Source organism: Meles meles, chromosome 10 (genome assembly GCF_922984935.1).
Source record: "Meles meles chromosome 10, mMelMel3.1 paternal haplotype, whole genome shotgun sequence".
Lineage (NCBI taxonomy): Eukaryota > Metazoa > Chordata > Mammalia > Carnivora > Mustelidae > Meles > Meles meles.
In genome coordinates, this window is record NC_060075.1 from 98,804,696 (window position 1) to 98,829,287 (window position 24,592).

The 24,592-nt window shown below is 39.0% G+C and overlaps 1 protein-coding gene and 1 pseudogene across 1 annotated transcript in view; both read left to right on the top strand.

Annotated features, from left to right (window-relative positions):
* The window catches only part of SPATA48 (spermatogenesis associated 48), a 62,329-nt gene that overhangs the window by 18,021 nt on the left and 19,716 nt on the right, over positions 1 to 24,592 (top strand). The window contains exons 3-5 of the mRNA XM_046020008.1: positions 12,938 to 13,014; positions 19,242 to 19,380; positions 21,281 to 21,348. Of these exons, the coding sequence (XP_045875964.1) occupies positions 12,938 to 13,014; positions 19,242 to 19,380; positions 21,281 to 21,348 (284 nt within the window). The remainder of the gene's footprint in view (positions 1 to 12,937; positions 13,015 to 19,241; positions 19,381 to 21,280; positions 21,349 to 24,592) is intronic.
* LOC123952110 lies at positions 8,372 to 11,582 on the top strand (annotated as a pseudogene).

The window sequence follows — 24,592 nt, forward strand, 5'->3', positions numbered from 1 at the left end:
AACAATAAATAAACCTATATTTAAACCAAGTTATGTCAGATGTTATGTTGGATACAATTTAATATAACGAAATTGAAAGTCAGCAATTTTTATGTTAGATAAAAAAAAATCCATACCCATCTATATGCTGACTGCAATAAAACAATGTTAAATAGAAAAAGAAGTATAAGATGGGAAGCCCTTAGTTGTTTTGTAGTTTCAGTGCAATCCAAATCAATATCTTAGCTGTGTTTATGTGGAATTTGACAAGTTCTTTATAAAATAGATACAGAGAAGCAAAGGATCAGAAATAACTGAGGTATTATTAGCAAAAGGGAAAAAAAATCAATGGTCATTTAGACCAAAATTCTCAGCGAATGAGACTTAGAAGGGAACGTCCTCAATCTGATATAGGGCATCTGTGAAAAACCTGAGGCTAAAGGAAATAATGAAAAAGACCGAATGTCTTTCCCTTAATATCAGGAAAAAGACAAACGTGCCTGCTATTACCACTGTCATTTTCCACTTAGTGGAGAGGATAGCTATTGCAGAAAGGCAAGAAAAAGAAATAGAAATCGTAAATATTGGAAAGGAAGAAGTAATTCCAACTCATGTAGAGATGACATGATATTTAGGGCTTTTTTTTTTTTTTTTTTAAAGATGTATTTACTTGAAAGAGAGAAAGAGCAAGCATGAGCAGGAGGGGCAGAAGGGGAGGGAGAGAGGATCCCAAGCAGATTCCATGGTCAGCATGGAGCCTGATGCTGGGCTTTGTCTCATCACGACCCGAGCCTAAATCAAGAGTCAGATGCTTAATCGACTGTGCCACCTGGGTGCCCCAGACATGATCATATTTGTAAAAAATCCTCAGAAATCTTCAAACCAAGTGTTAGACATAATCAAATTTATCAGAGGCAAAGGCTTATTGTTATTGTATAAAAATCAATTGTAATATTACATATCAGAAAGAAACAACTGGAAAATGAAAGGTTAAAATATTCCATTGACAATAGTACCAAAAACCACACAAGATTTTATTTAAAACCATGCATTTTTTTAAACTGAAAACTTTGGTACATTACTGAGTGAAATAAATTAGCAAAGACTTAAATAAAGAAAAGTAAAGTAGGTTCCTGGGTCGGGAGACTTGTTGCTGGATTACTACTTCTCCGACTGGCCTGGAGATTCAGTGCAAGCCCTATCAAAACCCTAAAAAGCTGTTTTGTGGAAATTCATAAGCCAATTATAAAATCTCTATGAGATAAAATCCTAAAATGGCTAAAACAATTTTGAATAGAAAGAATAAAGTTAGAGAATTTGTGCTACCTGACTTTAAGTCTTACTATAAAGTTACAATAATCAAAACAAATTGGCAAAGTGATTGACAAGTGGATCAATGGAAAGTAGAGTCCCAAAACAAAGCCATTGATCTACATTGCCATTGATTTTTTTTTTAAATGTGCCAAGACATTTCAATGGAGAAAGAAAAGTCTTTCAGCAAATTACTGAAACAACTGGCTATCCTTCTGGGAAAAAAGTCAAGTTTTATTACATTACCATATACGGAAAAAAAAAGTTGTATTACATTACCATAAACAAAAAAATGAACTTGAAATGGATAACAGACCTCAACATAAAATTAAAAGTAGAAAATTTTTGAAATGGTTGGATTTTTAAAAGACATCATTAAGAAAATGAAACAGGATGAGAAAAATACCTACAACGATACATCCAGAACATATGAAGTTATCTTAAAATTAATAATAACAGGATGAGCAAACCAAAGGAAAGAGGGCCAAAATATCTGAACAGACACTTCACAAAATAAAATGAGAGAATGGGAAATAAACCGTGAAAAGATACTTAATATGCTGAGTTATCAGTAAATATAATTTAAAGTCCAGCATATCCTTACGATGGCTAAAATTAAAACAACTAAAAATTCCAAGTGTGACAAGGATACAGAGCAGTGGGATTCTCACACACTCTTGCCGGGGATGCGAAATGGTGCAACGAGTTTGGAAACTCTTGAACACTGTTTGGACGGCGGACCTACACGGCGCTGGCCATAGACGGCCACTCCACGGCTATATATTTACCAGAGACAAATTTAAATACATGTCCACGGAAAAAACTTGGACATAAACATGTTGAAAGCAGCTTTATTCGTGACCGTCTAAAAATGGAAACCAACTAAATGTTTATGTGCATGGGAAAGAGTGAACCGATGGCGGCCAATCCATATAATGGAATAGTAGTGAGCAGTTAGATTGACCGCAGCGATGATCCCTGCGACAAGATGAACGAACCTCCAGAATCATTATATCATGTGAATACAGTCAGAAACAAAACATGACGTACCACTGGTTCTATGCAGATGAAATTCTAAAAACACAAACCAATAAAACGGACAACAAATGGATCACCTGTTGCCTGGTCTGGGAGGAGAGGGAGACGCAGATGGCAAAGGGACATGGGAACCTTTCAGCAAAATGTCAATGCTCTGAATCTGTTACGGTCGTTTCATGGTTGTACACAACTGCACAACCTCCTCAGACTGTATGTGTTAATGGATGACATTCCTTGCAAGTACACTACAACTCCATACAATGTGTTTTCTATTAAAGAATGGTATTATAAACAACTTTATGCCAGTGAGGTTGACAACGTAGATAAAATGAACAAATGGCATAAAAATACAACTTTCCAAAACTGACACAAGGAGAAAACCTCGATGGACCTACGTCTATGAAAATAGTTTTGCTTATTATCATAACACTTTTTACAGAGAAAACTCTAGATGGAGGTAGTTTTACGAAGGAACAAGATCTCAGATGTTTAAGGGGGAAATCATATCATCATATCCAAATAATCCATTGGGGAAAATAGAGCTCTGTCACCAAAACATAAACTATATTACAACAAAAAATTACAATCTAATATGTCTACAAACAAACAAAACAATCCTTAGGAAATTTTACTAAGTTAAATTTGGCAACATATTAAATGGATAATACATTATGATGAAATAGAGATCATCCGGGATTGCAAGGTTGGCTTACCATTCAGAAATCAATGCCTGTGATCGATTGTATTAACAGAATTTATATATATATATACATATGTATATATATATATACATATATATATATATATATCATCTCAGTCAATGATTGAAGGTCAAAATACAAAAGAAATAATTTTTTCTATTGTCTAGAAATTGGAAAATAAGATTATTAAAGAGCAACTATAAAAACATTTTTTTAAGATTTTATTTATTCATTTGACAGACAGAGATCACAAGTAAACAGAGAGGCAGGCAGAGAGGGAAACAGGTTCCCTGCTGAGCAAAGAGCCTGATGTGGGGTTCCATCCCAGGACGCTGAGATCATGACCTGAGCCGAAGGCAGAGGCTTTAACTCACTGAGCCACACATGCGCCCCATAATAACATTTTTTAAAACTATAATGTTACGGAAAATTTTAATAAAAGACGTTCAAAGATCTGCAGTGAAAACTATCTCAAAATGCTGAGACAAAAGATCTAAATAAATTCAGACATACGTTTTTTTCATGGAGTGAAAAACTCAGTATTTTTTAAGATATCAATATTCAAATTAAGCTCCAAATAGTTGCACTGCTTTCCTTACCATAATTCTGTGCTTTTTTAATACAAAGTTGCTTTTGTCTCTGAAATTTACATTAATTTGCATCTTGAAAAAAGTAATGCAATAGGAAACTGATTCTACCTGATTTGTAGACCCCCAGCAATGCTGCACTAAGACAATGTTGTTTCCGTGTAATAACAGAGAAATCAACTGAACAGAATTGAGAGTCCAGAAATAGACAATTTTTACACAAAAGTAACAAGACGGTTCACTGGTTTACACACAGCGTTTTCAACAGATAGTCTCTGAACAGCTGGACATCCATGTGGGAGAGAGCCCTGTATCCCTTTCTCATACCATCACAGAAATTACTTTGTGCTGGTCATTGACCTAAATGGAAAAGCTAGCACAAAGAAGGTCCTAAAACAAAATACAAAATAAAATATAGCCGTTGGTGGGCAGAATTTCTTAGAGAGGACATCAAAATAACTATGTCTAGAAAAAAATTTATTCTGTCAACGCTAAAGTCCTTTGCTCTTTGGACTACTGTTAAGATAAAAATGTGAGCCACAGACTGGAAGAAAGTGCCTGCAGTATCTGTCAAGATCTGTGGGATAAGGATTCCCGTGACTTGATAGCAAAAGTATTTTTTAAATACCTCGAGACTGAAATAAATGTTTCACAAAAGAAGACATATGAATGTCCAATAGGCACATGAGAAGGTGTTCATTTTTAGTTGTGAAGGAAGTGCAAATGATAACCAAAACGGAATACTACTGAATACCCACCAGAAAGACTAAAATTATGATGCTTGGAAACCATCAAGGAGCTAGTAGATGTAAAAAGAGAGGCAAAAAATCCTTTTTTAAATATGTGTATAATTTGAAATTTTTTTTTTTTCAAAAAAAAGAAAAAGATGCTTGACAACACCATATGTTGGTGAGGACAGAAAGCAAATGGATTTCTCGAACCTTTGGCATACCTTGTAAAGGGACACGCCTACACCATGACCCGGTAATTCCATTTTTAAATATTTACCCAATCAAATCAGAGTACGTGCCCACAAAGAGACTTGTGCAGGAAAACTTGTAGCAGTTCAATTGATATGTACACAAAAAATCCATAGGAAAGAAAATGGATGGGGCGCCTGGGTGGCTCAGTGGGTTAAAGCCTCTGCCTTCGGATTAGGGGTCCTGGGATTAAGCCCCACATCGGGCTCTCTGCTCTGTGGGGAGCCTGCTTCCTCCTCTTTCTCTGCCTGCCTCTCTGCCTAGTTGTGATTTCTCTCTGTCAAATAAATAAAATGTTAAAAAAAAAAGAAAGAAAAGAAAATGGATTAACAGATCATAGAATGGAAAGTATTCAATAAAAAAGTGTAAACCAGAACGTGGGAGAATCTCACCCATATTAAAAGCCAATATTAAGGGGCACCTGAGCAACTCAGTCAGTTAAGCATCTGACTCTTGGTTTCAGCTCAGGTCATGATCTCAGGGTCACGAGATCAAGCCCGGCAATAGGATTTGCACTGAGTGGGCCGTCTGCTGAAGATTTTCTCCGTCCCTCTCCCTCTGCCCCTCCCCTCCCAACAAATAAAATAAATCTTCTTTTTTTTTAAAGTCAATACTAATAAGTAAAAAAAAAAAGCCAGTTTCAAAAAAATACATAATTCTGATTCCAATTACATGAAGCTAGGAGCAGGCAAAGCTAAGTGTTAGTAATAGAACATGGAATCGTGGCTGCCATGGGGGGTGAAGATCAACTGAGAGCAGAAATGAAGCATTTGGGGAGATGACAAAAATATTCTGTATTCTGACTGATATATTGGTTATATGAGTTTCTCATTTAAGTCAAACTGATTAAATTGTACGGTAAAAATCTATACCTTTTCCTGTATGTAAATGTCGCAATTGTAGAATTCAGGATTAGGAAGCTTCCTTTCAGAATTGTCAAAGAGTGAGTTTTTTCCCACAAATCCTCCCTATCACTTCAGATATATTGAGATGCTACAGATGTATCAAAATGCTACACATATTTTAAAACCAATACTTAGCTGAGCTGAAAAACAAGAGAAGAGAGAAGATCCAGTTTCCAGAAAGGAAGAGAAAATTTAGTTCTAAAAAATGGTTGTGCAACTGAAATTACATTTTTCATGGGTGAAGCTTCGGGTAGCAGAGACCCCAATATGCTGTGGTGGGGACACTATGAAGGTTTAATTCTCTTTTACATAACCCATACATTCTGGACTATCATGTGGTTTTAGTGTACAATATTCTCCTAGATTCATTCTTTTGGACATCAGGTTAGAAAGATAGAAGCAAAATCAGAGAAGGACATCCTCGTCCTTCTAAGGACTTGTTCCAGAAAATGCACACATCACTTTAAATGATGTTGGCAGAACTCAATATTGCACTAGCTGCAAAGGAATTGTGAAAGAATTATCTTTAATCTAAGGTCATGGGTCCAAATAAAAATGGGTTTTTCTTTTTTACTGCAGAAATGGGGAATGAAGCAAGCTGGTTTTGACTGAAACCAAAGAGTATACGGGCTAGGATTTTAATACCTACATAGGAATGGGAGTCTCAAATCTCATGATGGATATTTGGAATTGAGTTTTCTGTATAAATTCAGGTACCGCAAAAGGCTATCTCAGCAATGAGCAAGAATTTGAACAAATCTTTACACACAGGTGGGAAGCTGGTCATCTGACCCAGACAATAAATTGGAAAATACCATATATCATCCACGAAGAAACAGAAACTTTGTTCTGTACCATGGGGATACATGGATCACAATTTATTAGGACACATGTAGTGTGGGAATACCATATCCTAAATTAAAAAGAAAAAGAAGGAGAAGGAGGAGGGGGAGTGGCAGGAGGAGGAGGAAGAAGAGAAGAAGAAGAAGAAGAAGAAGAAGAAGAAGAAGAAGAAGAAGAAGAAGAAGAAGAAGAAGAAGAAGAAGAAGAAAAGAAGAAGAAGAAGAAGAAGAAGAAGAAGAAGAAGAAGAAGAAGAAGAAGAAGAAGAGCTTTGTACCCAGAAAAAATAAGCAATGCTCCACGGCAACATTTCCACGAAGTGGCATCGACATGTAGCATCCCACAGAAAAAAGCTATCCCTAGAAGAAACCACAGTCAAAATCACACTGCGTGTGAAAAAGGTCTGTTGTGAGAAGGTGTCAGCAGACACAACAGAAGGGGGACATCTTACCCAAGGACCCTCAGATAATAGAGCCAACTGTATATACATTAACTTTCATGGAACTGAATTTCTAAGGAAAGAACAGGACTTAAGGAAAAGAACAGGCAGATATGAAAAGGAAACAGAGCAAATTCTTTAAAATTAAGCATTTATCTTTAAAGAAATCATTAAATATTTTTGTTTCCTCTGTGGTGGAGTAAGTTCCTGAAAGACTAACCTTCCCACCAGTAACAGCCCCAGACTCTGATAAAACACAGATCCACTGGGTCAAGACCTCCGGTGATTGAACAAAATCAGGCAAATTTCAGAGTTAAGACTTAGAGCATGAACTCAGGGTGAATTCCCCTTGTGGCCTGAAGTTTGCCTACGTTCAGGCAACTGGAGTAGTTAACATTTCAATAGAAATCTCTGTCTTTCTGACCTGAAGAGATGAAAGAATGGAACATGCACCAAGAATTAAAGGAAAGAATCCAAGAAGGGGGGCAGCCAGGGAGGGAGCCAGAGTTCCGAATGTGGACTTAGCCCGAGTGTTTGGCTGATGTCTGGACTCTCTTTGCTCAAAACAGACTCTGATCAGTTCTATCAAAGGCTAACAAGGTACTGATCTAAGATCTGACTCTTATCCAAAACACACTCAGGAACAATGCAGAATCCAGGGCCTCTTCAACATTAAAGGTACCATAACATAAAATCCAAAATTACTCAACATACATAAAACCATGGAAAATGGGATAAGCTCACATGGGAACATGCTAGAGGCTAGAATTATCACACAGAGATTTTAATACAGCTATTATAACTGTGCTTAGTGCCATAATGGAGAATATACTTATAATCATAAGACAGGAATTTCATCAAAGAAATAGAATGCAAAAAAATAGAGCCAAAGAGAAATTTTAAAACCAAAATTTCAAAATCTTAAAATAGAAATGATATGGGATTACTTAGCATAAAGGATATGACAAGGAAAGTATGAAGGATTTAAAAGTAGAACTTGTAGAGGGTGAAAAAAAAGGAACTAAAAATAAATGAACAGAGTCTCAGGGACCCATGGAACAGTATGAAAAATTTAAATACACTAATTGTAGTCCAAGATTAAAAGGGGAAGTAAAATGTAACAGGAAATAATATTTGAAGAATAGTTACTGAAACATCCCCAGATTTGACACAAGATATACATTTACAGTTTTCAAGAGGCTTATTGAATTCCAAACAGAATAACAATTTTTCAAAAAGCCCAGGGATCAGATATTCAGGTACAAAAGATACAAAGAAATCTTGAGAGTAGCAAGAGAAAAGTAAGTTGAAACCTCACAGGCTTCTCATCAGACAAGAAGTCAGTGGAATAATGGAGAGAAATCTTTATGGTCTTATAGAAAAAACACGTCACACCAGAAGACTACATCTAGAAACTCGAACTTTCAGAGACGAAGACTGGGTTGGCCTTCTACTGAAGAAGAAATTAACATAAATGTAGTGACTTAGACAATACAAATTTATCATCTTAGACTTCTGGAGGTCGGAGTCAGAAATGGATCTCACTGAGCTGAAATCAAGGTGTTGGCAAGATTGCATTTCTTCTAGAGTATGTTGAGTAGAATCCGTGTTCTTGGCATCTTCATCCTCTGGTTCCCAGGCTTTGTCTTCATCTTCAGAGCCAGCAACGGTAGGTTAAGTTCTTCCCTCATCAGACGGAATCACTCTGACCTACTCTTCTGCTTTGACCTTCTACTGTTAGGGACCCTAGGATTACATCGTGCCCATGTGAGTGTCTAGGTTGGTTTTCTTATTTTAAAGTCACTTGATTAGCAACTTTAAATCCATTGGCAACCTGAATTACCCTTTTCCATATAAGCTAACAAATGCAATTTCCAGGGACTAGGACGTGGATATAACTGGGGGCCTGATTATATTGAACATATTAAAAGTCTATGTAAAGAAATTTGCAAGACAAGAAAAATAAAGGATGTAGATAGCCAGTGGAAATTCACTACAAGAAATCTTGGGTATGTAAGATTATTTTTTCCTTTTAACTTCTTTAAAGTACATATAATTGTTTAAAACAAACATCTAACATTGTTCTCTGAAGCATATTATGAATGTAGATATAGCCATGTGACAGCTGTAAAATAAGGAATGACAGGGACATGTGGTTGTAATGTCTGCACATTTTATGTGAAGTGGTACAATGTTAACTCCAAGTCAACTGTGGAAGTTAAAGACATTAACGCAACCTCTGAAACAACACTGAAAGGTACCATAATTAGTTATTGTTAAAGAGCCAATTAATGACAAAATTGGTATTCTAAAAAACCCCACTCATTTAAATAATCTAAAGAAGGCAGAAAAGAGGAGCAGAAACATAGGGACAGACAGACAACTATAATAAAATGCTACATATAATCCTAATATATCAATTGTTACATTAAATCTTAATATACTAAACATTTGAATAGAAAGACAGAAGTTATCAGAATGGATAAAAAAGCAAGACGCAACTATTTGTGATTTACAAGAGTTACACGTTGAAGATGCAAATGGGCTGAAAGTAAATGAACACAAACCGTATCAAGTGTATATGAGATATTCACCATAATGATATGCTGGAGCATAAAACAAGTTCTCATATATTTAAGTGTATTGAGATAATTCTACTTGTGTTCTTAAACTGCCACAGAGTTAAGTTAAAAATAAGTAACCATGAGATGTTTAGAAAAAAATAACAAATACTTTTAAATTAAAAATCATACTTCTAAATAATCTGTAGGTCAAAGAAGAAATCATAACAAAAATTAGAAAATGGTTTAAACTGAACAATGATAAAATTATCACCTATTAAATCTTGTACAATGCAGCTAAAAGCCTGCTAAAAGAAAAAAAATTAGCCTTTTATGCTTATTTTAGGAAACCAGGAAGTTCTGAAAATTAAAATATTAATGATTAAGAAACTACAAGAATGTTTAAAGAAAAAGAAGAAAAAGGATTAAAAAGATAAGAGTAGAAATCAACGAAAAAGAGAAAAGATATAGGAGAGAAAACAGAGCCAAAAGTTGCTTCTTTAAAAAGATCAATGAAAGTGATAAATACTTTATTAGTATAATCAAGAAAGATAGAGATAACACATATTACCAACAGAGAAAATTAAATAATTTATTCCTGCTGATCCTAAAAGCAAAAAAGAAAATACTAAAAACTATAGTATGCCAGTTCATTTAGCATCTTAAATTACATGAACAAATTCCTTTAAAAATACGACATAGTAAAATTGATACAAATGAAATAGGATACATGAATGCCCTCTAATTATTAAAGAAATTTAATTTTTCTGATCAAAAGTCTTCACACACTGAAAATTGTGGGATCAGTTGATTTCACTGCTGAATTTTGTCAAATATTTTTGGAAAAAATCACATCAATCTAATATAAGTTATTGCAGAAAATAGAAGAAGGAACACTTTCTGACTAGTTTTAGAAGTCCAACTTAACCTGATATTCCTGAACCAGACACAGAACTTTAAAAATAAAAAGAAGAGGAAATTACAGAAATTACGTTCTCCATGTAGAGACACAAAAAATTATTGCAAAGTGTTAGTAAACCCGTCATTTATAAGAAGGACAATATGTTATGATCAAGTGAGGTTTATCCCAGGAGTGAAAATATATCTTTACCTTTCAAACATCCTTCAGTACAATGCGTCCCACTGGTGAACATCAGTGTGTTCACTATAGTTAAAAGTCTCTTTCTTGGTTTGTCTCTCTCTCTTTTCTCTGCTGCCTCCTAACCCCCTGTTTGTTTGTTTCTTCAATTCCACCTATGAGTGAGATCATGTGACTGATATCTGTGCAGAATTGGGGAATAATGTAAGGCCTGCTGTGACTTTGCTAGGAGACCTAAATGAGGTCCCTGAGCAGCCTTTAGGAGAATCTGATGAGACACCATGGCAGTGTCCTCCAGAGAGCAAGCGGTAGAAAACTCGGAGTGGAAGGGTGCAGAGCGTGGCAGCTGCATCAGAGGAATCATGGCAGTTCAAGATGGAAGGAACTTGCCTCTCTTCTCAGGTGTGCGAGTATGGAAGGGCGCCTCCTCCAGCCTGGGGATCATCACCAGTGGGCCGAAATAGCACAGGAATCAGCTTCCCCCAAATCCCTACCTAGGAATTATTACACGGCTTTAGACCATGTTCAAGAACAACTACCTGGAGACTGTATTGTGGTAAGAGAAGGAGCAGATCCTATGGCTGTGGGATGGACACACTGTGCTTCAGAACCAACTTCCTCATCACAGGCTTGAGGCTGGTGCTTTTGGAACGATGGAAGTTGGGTTGGGATTTGCCAGTACATGCTCTATAGTGGCTGAAGACAGAAATCCAGGGCAGGGCAGCGGGTCATCTGGGTGGAAGGAGATGGTGCCTTTGGGTTTTCTAGCATGGAGGTGGGAACAGTCTGGTGGTACAACTTGCCAGTTGTACTTTTGGTGATGATCAATGAGGGAATGAACCAAGGTTTCAATGCAGACACTTGGAACAAGATGTTGAAATTTGGAGATACTAATGCAGTGCCCCACACCCCCCTGCCTCCTCCTCCTGCCATTCTGTCTCCTGCCAAACTCACAGCAGGAGGAGTTTACAACTGCATTTGGAGGCAAAAGTATCTTGTACAAAACCAGAAAAATCCCAAAATCACCGAGGCAGAGCTTGGCAGACACACAACTAAACCCTCTCTTATCAGTATCATGACTGAACCAGGAGCCACATGGAAGGGTCAGGACTTTCCCTGGCAGACCTGCTCTGATATGTAAAGATGCCAGGGCATGGTCTGGAGGAGTTTTCTCTTTCTTGTAAGGCGGGATTTCATTTTCCATGGCAAAATTACTAAAATGTCAAAATCATTGTACCAATAAAAAAATTAAAACACTTCTAAATATAAAATATATATATATCACTCATCCTGCTAACAGAACCATGACAATGATGTCACTAGAGGTAACCTTGGTGAAATTAAAAAAATCTGTAACAAGCAGGTTTCAACAGAGACTAGAAACGGGAAGAAGGAAGTGTGGTGAGCTGGAAAGTGCATAGGGTGAGGACAGATGTTAGAGATGAAGAGATGCAAACATTAGGACACTTGGCGGACAGAGCAAGAAAGTCTAGTATTTGTCTATGGCAACTTTGTAAGAGAATAAATTGACTCCACTGACAATAAAGAGAAAAATGGACAATTGTCCAAATTGGTGAAAGTTATGCATTGTCAGATTGGAGAAGCATAGCATGACTCAAGCCAGATGAAAAAAATAGATCTTCTTCTAAACAAATTTTCTTTGAAGGAAAACCAAGACAAATATCCTAAATATTAGCAGAGGGGAGTGGGGGAACATGGAGTTCCAGCCAACCATCCTTATCTGTGTCCTTCCAATGCAATGACAGCAGGCCAGAGGTCAATGAGATACATTTAGGTTATGACATAAACAAAGGCATTAAACTAGAATTCTATATCCATCCAGAACAGTACTGAAATGTGAGAGTGAGTGAGTTAACAACTGAGCTAGCAGAGGTTCATGTCTTTGAAAGAATTATGGAAACTAGAACTTCAGCCAAAGAGCATGGAACCAGGAATACAGGGTTAAAAACAAAAATGAATAGAATACACGAAGCAAAAGCAGGCAAAGAACCACTGATAAAATAATGTGGAAAATTTAAACAGATACTCTTTAAAGATAGTAATGACAATGGTTATAATAATAAGTCATTTTAATTAAATGAGATGAAAGGTAGGAAGCCAGAAACATTGTAGAGCTAATGTCCTATCATCAGAAGACAAGACAAACAAGACCTTTTAAGATGTTTGAATTGCATGGTGCTGAAAACATCATTTGCCAACATTTAAAATTCAAGACCTTTCTCCTAAAGAATTGATTTTCTGTTAACTTGAATACACAATTTGTCAATTTTAACTTAATTCCTGCGAGTTTATATAGGGAATGTATATATCCAAAGCAATTGGGCAAAGTAGGGGAGCATTAAACCTGGCCCACCCACAGGGTGCTAGGACAGGAGAAAAGTAGGGACAGAGAGAACAAGAAACCATGTGCATAGAAAGTGTGAGCACTTCCCATGTCTATCCGATCTCCTTTAATGCATTATTTGCCCCTTCTAGGAGGATGGGGAACCGCTTTTACAACCAGACAGGAAATACAGTTCAAAGGACTCGTTTTACAAGTCCTCAACTCAAAAGTAAGCATTTTTCCCAGTAGAACTTAGATTTAAAAATGTACTTCTAGGGGTACCTGGGTGGCTCGGTCCGCTAAGCAGCCGACTCTTGATTTCGGCTCAGGTCATGATCTCAGAGTCTTGAGATCGAGCCCCAAATATAGCTCTGCGCTCAGTGGGGAGTCTGCTTGGGATTCTCCCTCTCCTTCTCCCTTTTCTCCCTCTGTCCCTTCCCCTCCACATAAATAAATAAAACTTTTAAAAAATAGTAAAAACTAAAAAAATTTGAAAAGTATTTCTATGACATCATTCGTGACACGTCCTCTCTGTGCCACAGTGTCCGGGCTTCAGTATGTTGTTCAGAGAACATCAAATGCAGATATTTACTCACACTGATGGCTAAAATAAAGAGGTCAAGGGAGGGTCTTAAAGAAAACCTGTCTGTTAGAAGAATAAAACCAAAGCACAAAGGAAATGGTCAGAGAGAGGAGGAGATAGGAGTATAGCATCGCAGAAAACCAATGCAGAGAAAGCCTGAAGGAGTTCATTTACTCGGTCAAAAACCATATTCAGCCCTTGCTGCATGTCTGTGCCCTGGGCTATGAGTTCATCTGGGAATAAGGCAGACAAAGATCTCTGTTCTCAAAGAGCTGTCATTCAAAAGGGAGATGGACGATAAGCACAAACGTAACATGTGAATAGCTCCTATCTTAGAAGGTGATGAGTCTGTGGAAGCATGAAAGAGAAAAGGTGGAACGGAATGAGAGCATCGGGGTGCCCTCTGTAAGGGTAGGAGGCATCAGTACTGAAGGAGGTCAGGGGCGAGGGGGCTCCTTAGCCCCTCGTGATGGGATTTGAGAGAAGCTCAGAAAACAAATGGGAGTGGCTTGCAGATCTCTGGAGTGACCATTTTCCAGGCAGAGGTAATCCAGAGTCGGGCAGAAGATCTGTGTTAGCAGTGTGCATAGGGTCTGGGATGAACAAAGGAGCTGGTGTGTCTAGAACAGAGTACAGGAGGGGAATTAGGAAGAGAAGATGGGAAAATGCAGAGACTGCCCGGAGCCACATGTCCAGGGGCACTTTAGGCAACTGTAAACACCAGGGCCTTTTCACCGAGGGAAGTGAAGGTTTAGCAGAGAAGTGGTAAGATCAGACTTGCAGAAAGCAACATGGTGGCCTCTGTGCTCCCAGCCAACCAGATGAGGCAAAGGGGGAGACCAGATGGGAGGATACCGTGGGAGTCCGTAGAGGTCAGGCAAGGACAGTTTGCTGGAAGTTGGTAGGAAGCCATCCCCCACGGTTGGCTTCTGGGTATATTTTGAAAGTAGAGTCAACACAATTTGCAGATTGGAGGTAATGTGTGTCAAGGAAATAGGAGTCAAGAACAATCCAAGGGTTTGAGCTAGAAGCCGGATAGTCTGAGGCTGCCATTCCTTTGACACAGTGACAGCAGGGGAGTGGGTTTGGAGGGAAACGTCAGAAGTCCATTTTAGACCTGCTGAATACAAATATAAAGATGTTCATGAGACATCCAAGTAGCTATGTCAAGCAGGTGATGGGGTGTATGGGTCTGGGGTTTGGAGGAGCGGTCTGAGCCAGAGAAATAAGGGTAGGCGTCATGGCTTAGCGACACGTGTGAATTGGCATGCACGTTAAGGGTGTTCGGGGAGGAGGGAGTGAAACTGTGCAAAGGGTCAAGGATGGTGAGCCCCAAGAAGAGATGATTGCAGCTGTCCAGTGAACTCTGAAGTTGGCAGAGCAACACTGAGTGGAGAAGTGGGGGCTGGGGGGTGGCTGCCATGAGCACAAGGGACGGACAATGTGTGTAGGCACCACAAAGCACTTGATTCCCCCCAAACTCCTTCCCTCCCCGGGGGCCGAACCCAGCAGATGTGCCTCACATTTGAGCTTCATGGTTTCCTTTTACACTGATGGCACACCCATCACAAACAGATTTCATGAAATTCACTTATGAATAGGTATTTTCCCAGAAGGTTTATAAAAATATAAAGAATATATGTGACAGGTGTGATTGTTACAATCAGAAGTCATGCTTTCTCCCTCTCTCTCTCTCTCTCTCTCTCTCTCTCTGCATGTCTCCTTAGCAGGAAAAATCAGCATCGGGAAACTTGTTGACCCAAACGATGCCAATTTGTGAATGAAAACGTCACCTACTAGCCCTTTCTCTTACGTTGTTTTGTGTATGAGAAAAGTTCTATGAAATATCCTGCCATTCTGTAAGCTTTGGGTTCAATCATCTGTACTTAGTTTGTAGGAAGTTGAAAATCAGGCACTTTTGAAAAGATTTTATTTATTTATTTGAGAGAGCGAGAGAGCAGGAGTGGTGGGGAGGGGCAGAGGGAGAGGGAGAGGGAGAAGCAGACTCTCTACTGAGCAGGGATCCCAACACAGGAGCCCCGTCTCAGGACTCTGAGATCATGACCTCAGCCGAAGGCACATGCTTAATGGACTGAGCCACCAGGTGCCCTGAAAATTAAGGCATTTTAGAGAATTGTACTTCTTGCCCATTTTGTGGCTGAGATGAGGGGAGAAGAAATTCCATTTCAACATATACTTGGAGATTCTAATGCAAAAATCATACAGCTTTTTTTCTGTGAACAGTATCAATTTTTTTAAAGTGTCAATTTTTAATGAGGGATTATTTTCATTCTAACCCATATTTCGGAAGAAAAGATAATTAGTCAGCAAAATGCATTATTAGGGTTATGGTGCCCTGCTGTCTGAAGTTCATGTCCCTTGAACGGAACAATCATGTAAACCACAGGCATTACAAGTCTGGATGACAAGTTTATACCCAAATTGTGTGCCTTATCTCCCCTTTGTAAAACAACTGCAGAAGTATAGTAACAATCATTTTTACACAGTTCTCTTGGTTGGTGTGTTGGCAACAGCTTCTTGTTTTCCTTAGGAAGAGTGTTGCTTATGGGTGAGCCTTCATTAACTCCAAGTGATGTGAAAATATTTATCCCCTTAGAACAGGCTGCATCTTTTTAGCATTCATGAAAAACAAAAGACTATACTAATTGACACTATTTACCAAGCTGCAGTGCTTTGAGCAGTATTTAAAAAGAGAAATAAACTTCATTTACATTTAAAAAAAAAAAAAAAGGAAAGGAAGAAATACAGGGTATGGAGCTGGGTTCCAGAACCTTAGAGCAAGTTGAGAAAAGAGCTCTAGAGAAAGCATCCACATGCCCTCTGGGGCTGGTAATCAGAGCCCCCCCCCCACTTCTTACTCTTCTCATCTTAAAAATGAAGGAGTTTAACAAAATGACCTCTCATTTCCTCTCCAGCTTTTGATTTCATTCCCTATTGTAGTCTTATCTTGGTGTCTCTCAGAAAAAATTTCTGGGGTCATTTTAGAAGCAGTTACTGAATTGGCTAAAGTTGTGATGCTTTGCTCAGAATATAGGGGTTTTTGACACAACAACGTATGAAATCATCCTATTTTATAGTCTCATTTAAAATATCATATGAAAGTTTCCTTAGGGGGGGAAAAACTTGTGTAATCTGTATGGAAAAGTCCATAAAATATTCGTGAAATGCATCAGAAACTCAAACGGAGATGCGTCTTGCAAGATTTAGTTCAACTCAGGTGAATTTCTTGTGACAATACCATTCAGATATTATGTCTGAAAATTGCACCATTTTAGGGGCCCCTGGGTGGCTCAGTCGGTTAAGCCTTTGGCTCAGGTCCTGGGATTGAGTCTGGCATCTGGCTCCTTGCTCAGTGGGGGAGCCTGCTTCTCCCTCTGCCTGCTGCTCCCCCTGCTTGTTCTCTCTCTCTCTCTGTGACAAATAAATAAATAAAATCTTTAAAAAGAGAGAGAAAGAAAAATGCACCATTTAAGGTTTTGCTACAATTAATAATATCTTATAAGAGTTAGCTTTTCTTTAGGACACAGTGATTTCAGAGTGAGTGAATTGAAAACATATACCCAACAGTGAACACATTGTGGGACCATCATTGTGCTATTTAAGTTCACAAATATTAATTTAATAAACCCTCACATCATTCCTATGCAGTAAATATGATTTTTATATGGTTTCTTATCCAGGCCTTTATCCCAAGCACAGTGCTTGAAATATAGGGATCGCTGAATAGGTATTTGTTGAGGGACTGAGATCACTGGTAATTATGTGTTTGCCAGCTGAGAGGAGCGGGGTTGTTTGGAAGGAGAAGTCTGACTGACAGGGGGAGTGGAGCCTTCAGCGTTTGCAGCAAGGCTAGGAGGGTATGGGCAGGATGCTGGGCACCGGGGCTGGCTGTCTATCCATCTATCCTGTCGGGATGCCGCCGCCGGAATGAGGGCTCTTCAGTTTTCCTTCAGGAGCAAACTGGAGTCTGTTTAGCTGCACCTGTCATGTGTGCGTGTGTCCAAAACAACAGAACTTTCAAAACTTGAAATCCAAGATGGCTGGACTCTGGGTACCATGCTCCAGACTTTGATAATCAGGGTCACTGGTGTGGGACAGTGGGAATGGGACTCACTCTTCAGGGGCAGATAATCCACTTCTGAGTCCTGACTTGGACCATCAGTAGCTGAGTGACCTTAAGCAAATAAATTTCATTCTCTAAGCCAGAGTTTGTTTATTTGTAAGTTAATGAATGGTCTTTCTGCCTTGCTGCGAAGGTCAGATGCATTTTGTGTGTGTGTGCAAACTACTGTAAGATGCGCATAATTCAGTGCATTGGTTTTCTATTGCCCTGCGACTGATGACCACACTTTACCAACTTTAAGCCACATGACTGCAGTCAGAAGTCCAGGTGTGCCCCACCCAGGTTCAACACTCAGAACTTCTCAGGCTAGAATCAGAGTCTCAGGCTAGAATCACCTGGGGCTGGGTCCTTGTCCTCTGGGAGTGATCGGATTCTTGGCAGAATTCAGTTCATTCCAGATGCTGGGCTCAGGAGTTGTTTCTTTTTCTTTCCTTTTCTTTCTTTCCTTTCTTTCTTTCTTCCTTCCTTCCTCCCTCCCTTTCTTTCTTTCTTTCTTTCTTTCTTTCTTTCTTTCTTTCTTTCTTTTTTTAAGATTTTACTTATTTGAGAGAGAGAGAACATGAACATGGGGAGGGTCAGAGGGAGAGGGAGAAGCAAACTCCCCGCTGAGCTCGGAGCCCAACGTGGGGCTCAACCCCACTGATGTAGGAAACAGAGGCAGAAGAAAAGTTATTAAATTTCCTTACAATCCAGAGCTCACTGACTTCAAGTCCTTGAAGCAGGCAGAGTGACCTTCCTCTAGGGACTCAACTGCCTCCACTTTAACACTTTGCTAAGGGCAAAAGGCAATCCTAGCCTGACCGCCCTCTACCCCGCCCCAGCCAGGATCCTATAACTCTACTTTAACATACAAAAATTCCTTTGGAAACTTTCTTTATCTCTAAACCCTCCAAGACACATGTGGGCAATCATCTCCAAGCGTAAGGTCCACCGATAGACATCTGAAGGGTCTCATGACTAAGGTTTTATTAGACAGTAATAAATGACCTTTTCCCAACCACACCTCAAGGACCTGGAAGCCTTGCTTCCAAAATTCCTTAGAGACTTACACCATCCCTAAGCCCCTCCCAACTTGCAAGCATACAATGGACCGCTCCTCACAAACCCGGGGCAACAGCTCTTTTTGCCCACGGATCCTGCCCCCATACTTTAATAAACCACCACTTTGCACCAAAGATATCTCAAGAATTCTTTCTTGGTCATCAGCTCCGGACCTCACCCCACCGAACCTCCCTTATAAGGGAGATATATATATATATATATATATCTTCATCACCAGGTCCCCTGGATCACGATTTGAGCCGAAATCAAGAGTCAGATGCTTAACCGATTGAGCCGCTGAGGTGCCCCTCATGAGGTGTTTCTTGAAGGACAGCTGCAGAGTGTCTTCTCTGCCTTTGTCTCTTTTTAGGGCTCACCTCTTTGGGTCAGACCTCCTTAGGAGAATCAACCTTTTGATGGACTCAAATTCAACTGATTAGGGACCTTAATTATATAGGCACCACCCCTTGGCCCTATAAAGTTGGCATACAGAGTATCACAGCCGTGATACCTTGTCATACTCCTTTGCTCTGCCCACACTGGAGGGAAGGTGGTTATACACGGTATATACACCAGGGGGCAGGAGTCGCAGGGACACCTTCAAATTCCACCTGCCACACAGTATAGGACACTCACAGCATTTGAATACGCACTTTTCGTAAAATATCCTTATTTAATAATTTCATAGAGCCTATGAAGTTGTTCCTTGGGACAAGATGCTACCACCAAAACTCGATCCAGAAGAAACAACAGTGGAAAAAGCTGCTGACCCGATTTCACAGTGTTTTACACTGAAAAGATATGAAGGGACCCCAGCAATAACCCAGGTCAGCAATTAGGGACCTCGATTCCATGTGCCTAGTGCCTTTTCCCATATATATAAAGTTGCATTTTTGCAACAATGCATTTATTTCTTAACTGAAGCCCAAAACTTCACTATTCATTTTGTTGTAAGAAATATCGAAAGAACAAGTAAATATATACATTTATGAAATCAAAAGTGCCGTAATCGTAAAAAGTCATCAATGGCCTCAAATACTTCAATGTTACCTGTATTGGGCTTTTTAAACATTTATTTAAAGACTGCCTCTGTCTCAAAACTCGTTTGCGATGACTGGGTTTATTTTAAAACTGCCCAAGGAGGACTGAGGGATGGAGAAATAGTTATGATTCCATCAGAGAACCTGTGTTGAGAACAGTTCTTGAAATTGAATCTAACCTCTACACTCTGAGACAGAATGGGAAAACCCATGAATCATAGAGGTTTTATTTCTAGTGAAACAAAGCATAGTTGTCTCCAGAGATGTCTTTTCATTTTTATTTTATTTTATTTTATTTTATTTTGAGAGAGAGGGCAGGGAGGGACAGAGAGAGAAGCAGGCTCTATGCTCAGGACAGCGCTGGACATGGAGCTCGAACTCATGACCCTGAGATCATGACCTGAGCTGAAATCAAGAGTCGGATGATTAACCGACTGAGCCCCACCCCCGCCCCAGGCACCCCTCTGTTATCATGTCCAAACATCGAGAATTCAGCACATGAATTTCTGTATCCACACCACAGCCAGGGTGCTCTCCCTAACGTGTGAATCGCTTCATATCTCTCGACCTATTAAAAATCCATCACTTTCTAGAAAGTGAAATCCGTGTGCTTTGACAGGACACGTCCCCAGTTCTGCTACTGCACTTGACCTCCTCAGCCTGATCCTCCCCTTTGGGTTCCTCCTGCTCCTCCAGCCCCACCCTCCAAACAGTGCTCCACTCCCATGCTGTCCTTCCCTGCCACCCCCCCCCCCCCCAGGCTACATCCCGTGAATCCTTTGGGTCTTAAGTCGGACCTCACGTTTGCCCACTCAACCCTGGCTCTGTGCTTGCAAAGCACCTCCTGCTTGTATCGAATCTCTTGCCATTTTTCTCTGTTCCTCGTCCCTTAGAAGTCTGACAAGCCCGGGACCACCTCTCATAACAAAACTCTTTCCTACATAAAACACATAACAGTAAAGAAAATAATTATATATAAATATGGCACTAAACGCGGACTCCTAAGAGGTTCGGAACCACAGGGTAAGAAGCCCACAACATTTTGAAAAACTTTGTCAGCTTTTACGGAGCAAAATGGCAGCGACAGAGGGGAAAATGCGGCTCTAATATAAAGTCTTGGCACAGGATGTGCGCATGGAAATTAAACTCAGTCGGAGGACAGAAAACATGTCTGGATTCTTACAGCTGTTTTTAAGGATCTCTCAACGACTTAAAAATAGTTTTACATCTTTTGCAAATTGGTCATTTTGGAACACATTCTTTGGCATTTAGTTACACCAGAACCCAAAGTCCTTCCGGGCAAGATGAGGTTCAAAGCTCAGAGTATGGGCAGAGCTGGAAAGGGGAGACCAGCCTGGGGCCACCTAGGGTGGACCGAAAAGGAGTGAGTACAGACTCTGGGATGAAAACCAAAATCAGATCTTCAGTCCAAACAAGGTGGGTGATGAGGCAGTGTCCAGCCCTGCAAAATCAAGTGGAAACTAAGGGTCTGAGAGCAGAGCAGAGACCAGGAGGGGCTCTGGGGCAAAGCCCCGAGTTGCTAAGCAGGCTTGGGGAGTGCTTTCCATTGGGAGCCTGGGGCTTGCCTGTGATGCTATAGGGACAGTTAGCAGCGCTGGGGCTTCTAGATAAGACATGACAGTAACTTATGCATTAAATATGTCATTCATTTTGCTTCTGATTTTAGATGGTTGGTGGACTCTGGGACAGATTTCAAACAAGATCCTTCTCGACACCAGTCAAGCCCATTACTTTGTAAGTTTTATCCTCTTGCGTCCTCATCAGTAAATGTTTCCCTATCACAATTCTCTCATTGATATGTCTGGTGCTCCCATCCATGGCATATAAGAGGGGGTGAGGATCTCTCAGCTACTTAAAATACTTATCCATCTTTGGAAAATTCATCATTTTGAAACATATTCTTTGACAGTAAATTATGCCAGAACCCTAAATCCTGGAATGGACCAATCCTCTGGAATGGAGAACATTCCAGAGACCTCAGACTTCCGTCCCTGTGATGAGAAAGAAAACCCAATCCTATTCACTTGCTCAGTGTTTCCTGCTTTCTCTTGTTTTCTCTTAACCTTCCTTACAATTTAGACTATGAATGGGGCGTCTGGGTGGCTCAGTGGGTTATATACCAGACTCTTGATTTTGGCTCAGGTCTTGATCTCAGTGTTCTGATTTTGATCCCTGCATCAGGATCCTGCAGAGTGTGGAGGCTTCTTGAGATTCTCTCTCTCTCTCCCTTTGCTCCTACCCCCACCGCACACAGTCTCTCTCTCTCTCTCAAAAAAAAAAAAAAAAAAAAATTTAAAATCATTTAAAAATAAGGACTGCCTTGGGGCGCCTGGGTGGCTCAATGGGTTAAAGCCTCTGCTTTCGGCTCAGGTGATGATCCCAGGGTCCTGGGATCAAGCCCCACATTGGGCTCTCTGCTCAGCAGGGAGACTGCTTCCTCCTTTCTCTGCCTGCCTCTCTGCCTACTTGTGATCTCTGTCTGTCCAATGAATAAGTAAAATCTTTTAAAAAAATTAAAAAAAATAAAAGTAAGGACTGTCTTATAAATAAGTTGATATGAAGAATTATAGTCTGAAATCCATGGACTTCAAGGGATAATAACTTTTTTATCAACTTTTGCATCAGAGAGTTATTTTGTGTTTTATTTTATGCTAGAAACTGTGGTTTTATTATTAATCCTTCCATAAAAGTCATTTTGTGCATTTAGTCTTAAAAAATCTCATTGAAAATGTCACTATTTCTCCCTATTTTTTGTTCTCACTACAATCCACAATCTGGGTTATCCTCTGTTTTTATGTTTTAAATTTATTTTTGAATATTTAATATGTACAAAACATGCAAATGAGAATATGATGCAATCTGTGTATTCACTTCCCAGTTTTAGAAATAGAACATTACCAACACGATGGTGAGCCTCTCTGTGCTTCCTTAGGGATCACTAATATTCTGAATTTGATTTTTTATATTTCATACATTCCTGTAAGACTTTAAAACATGTGGCATTGTGTTCCATGGTCATAAACTCAATATAGTGGCATGTATATATATGTGTGTGTATATATATATACATATATGTGTGTGTGTGTGTGTGTGTATACATAATGTTTTTGTTCAATGTCGTGTTTGTGAGATGCATACAAGTTGGCGTGTAGATCTCTAGGTGCTGACTTTCCTTGCTGGACAGGCTTGTATTGTATGGATATACCACAATTTATTTATCTTTCTTGTAATTTAATTCCTTTTATGATTTTATTGCAGTTGGAAACAGTGTCCCCGTTTCTTCATGTACCCAAGCCCCAAAATATTTCTAGATTTTATGTACATACTTTATGCCTGCAATGGCCGCCTCAGGAGGATGGACTTTTTTATATTCTAGATACCGGAACATTCTTCTCCAGATGAGTTGTATCCATGGGCTAAACCACGGACAATGCTTGAGTTTCCACGACTGCACATCATGGCCATCATTTGGAATTTCAAATTTAAAAAAATTCTAATCTTATGAGTGTGAAATTGTATTTCATTATCATTTTCACTTCTGTTTACCTGATAGCCAATACTCATTTTTTTGTTGTTGTTGGTTATGACTTACTTGGGTGTTCACTTTTGTAACTTACCTGTTCACATATTTTGCCCCCTTTGCAGTTGGATTCCTTGTCTTTTATATATTAATTGTATAAATTTTTATGTTTACTATTCTGCAAAAAATGCTTTATTGGTAACATGCATCAAAATATCTCCTTTAGTCTTTCACTTTTCAGTTTTATACTGTTCTTTGCTGGGTTGAAGTTTTGAATTTTAATATAACTGAAATCATCAATATTTTCTTACATGTCTTATTATTTTTATGGGCTTTTTAATAGATCTTTCCCTACTCTGAAGTAATGTATTATTCTTCCTTACTTTTTTTCTAAAAACACTTCGCTTTTCACATTTATTTCTTTAAACCGCAGGAAATCAACTCAGGTTTACAGTGTGAATGAGGGATCCGGTTCTCCACATGACTGAATAATCACGCCAGTGGAGGTTAATGAGTATACTCCACGAAGTAGTTAGGGAGTGAAGTGTAGCCTGTTGGTGGCGACACTGGTGATGAGTCACGACCACCATTTTGTATGGTGATGAATCACAACCACCATTTTGTAAAATTAAATGGAATAGAAAATATAATGAATCATATGGAAGTCTAAGCAGATCTGTGTATTTTGCAAAAAATACTGCAGATATTTATAAAGAATTGTGTGAGACAGACAATGCATAAGAAAAACACGTGTCCACAGTAAGATTATTCTCTCTTTTCTTTCCTAGAGATTCAATCGTCACCTCAATGGGAAGGTTAATCTTGTACATTTAATTTCATCTTTACCTAATCCACAATTAATTGCTAGGTCCAGGAGATTTTTACCGGTAGTCAGCAAAATTGGTGAGCGCTCTTGATAAGTTTCAGTTATGGAAAAATAATGTCAAAGACAACATTTTTCATATCTTTGTATGATATCAATAAAATAACATATATTGTCTTTTAGAAATGAATTTTTATATCAGTAAAAGAAAAAAGAATAATCAAGTGAAAATGGGCAAAATCATAACCACATGTAACTGCCGAGTCTAGTATTGCAAATGGTGAAAATACTGAGAAGAATGTTGTCTTGTCAACAAAGTTAGTTTTTCTCAAGCCTAACTTAAACTAAACTTAAACTTAACTAAAAAGTTAGTGTAAACTTTTTGATAAAGATTATTTAAAATGTTTTGCCAAATGTATAAAACCTCCCAATATAAAAAATAGATTCCAATGTATAAGCTGAGTGATGATACTTCTTAAAAGATTAAGACATTCACAAAATATAAGACTCATAAGCACAGCAAGCTGAAACTGTTGGTCACATTCAAATATCTTTTAAAAGAACAAAGATGTAAATCATCGGTGCCAACTCTTACATTATGTGAGTACTAATGAGAACACTTTATTAACATCGTT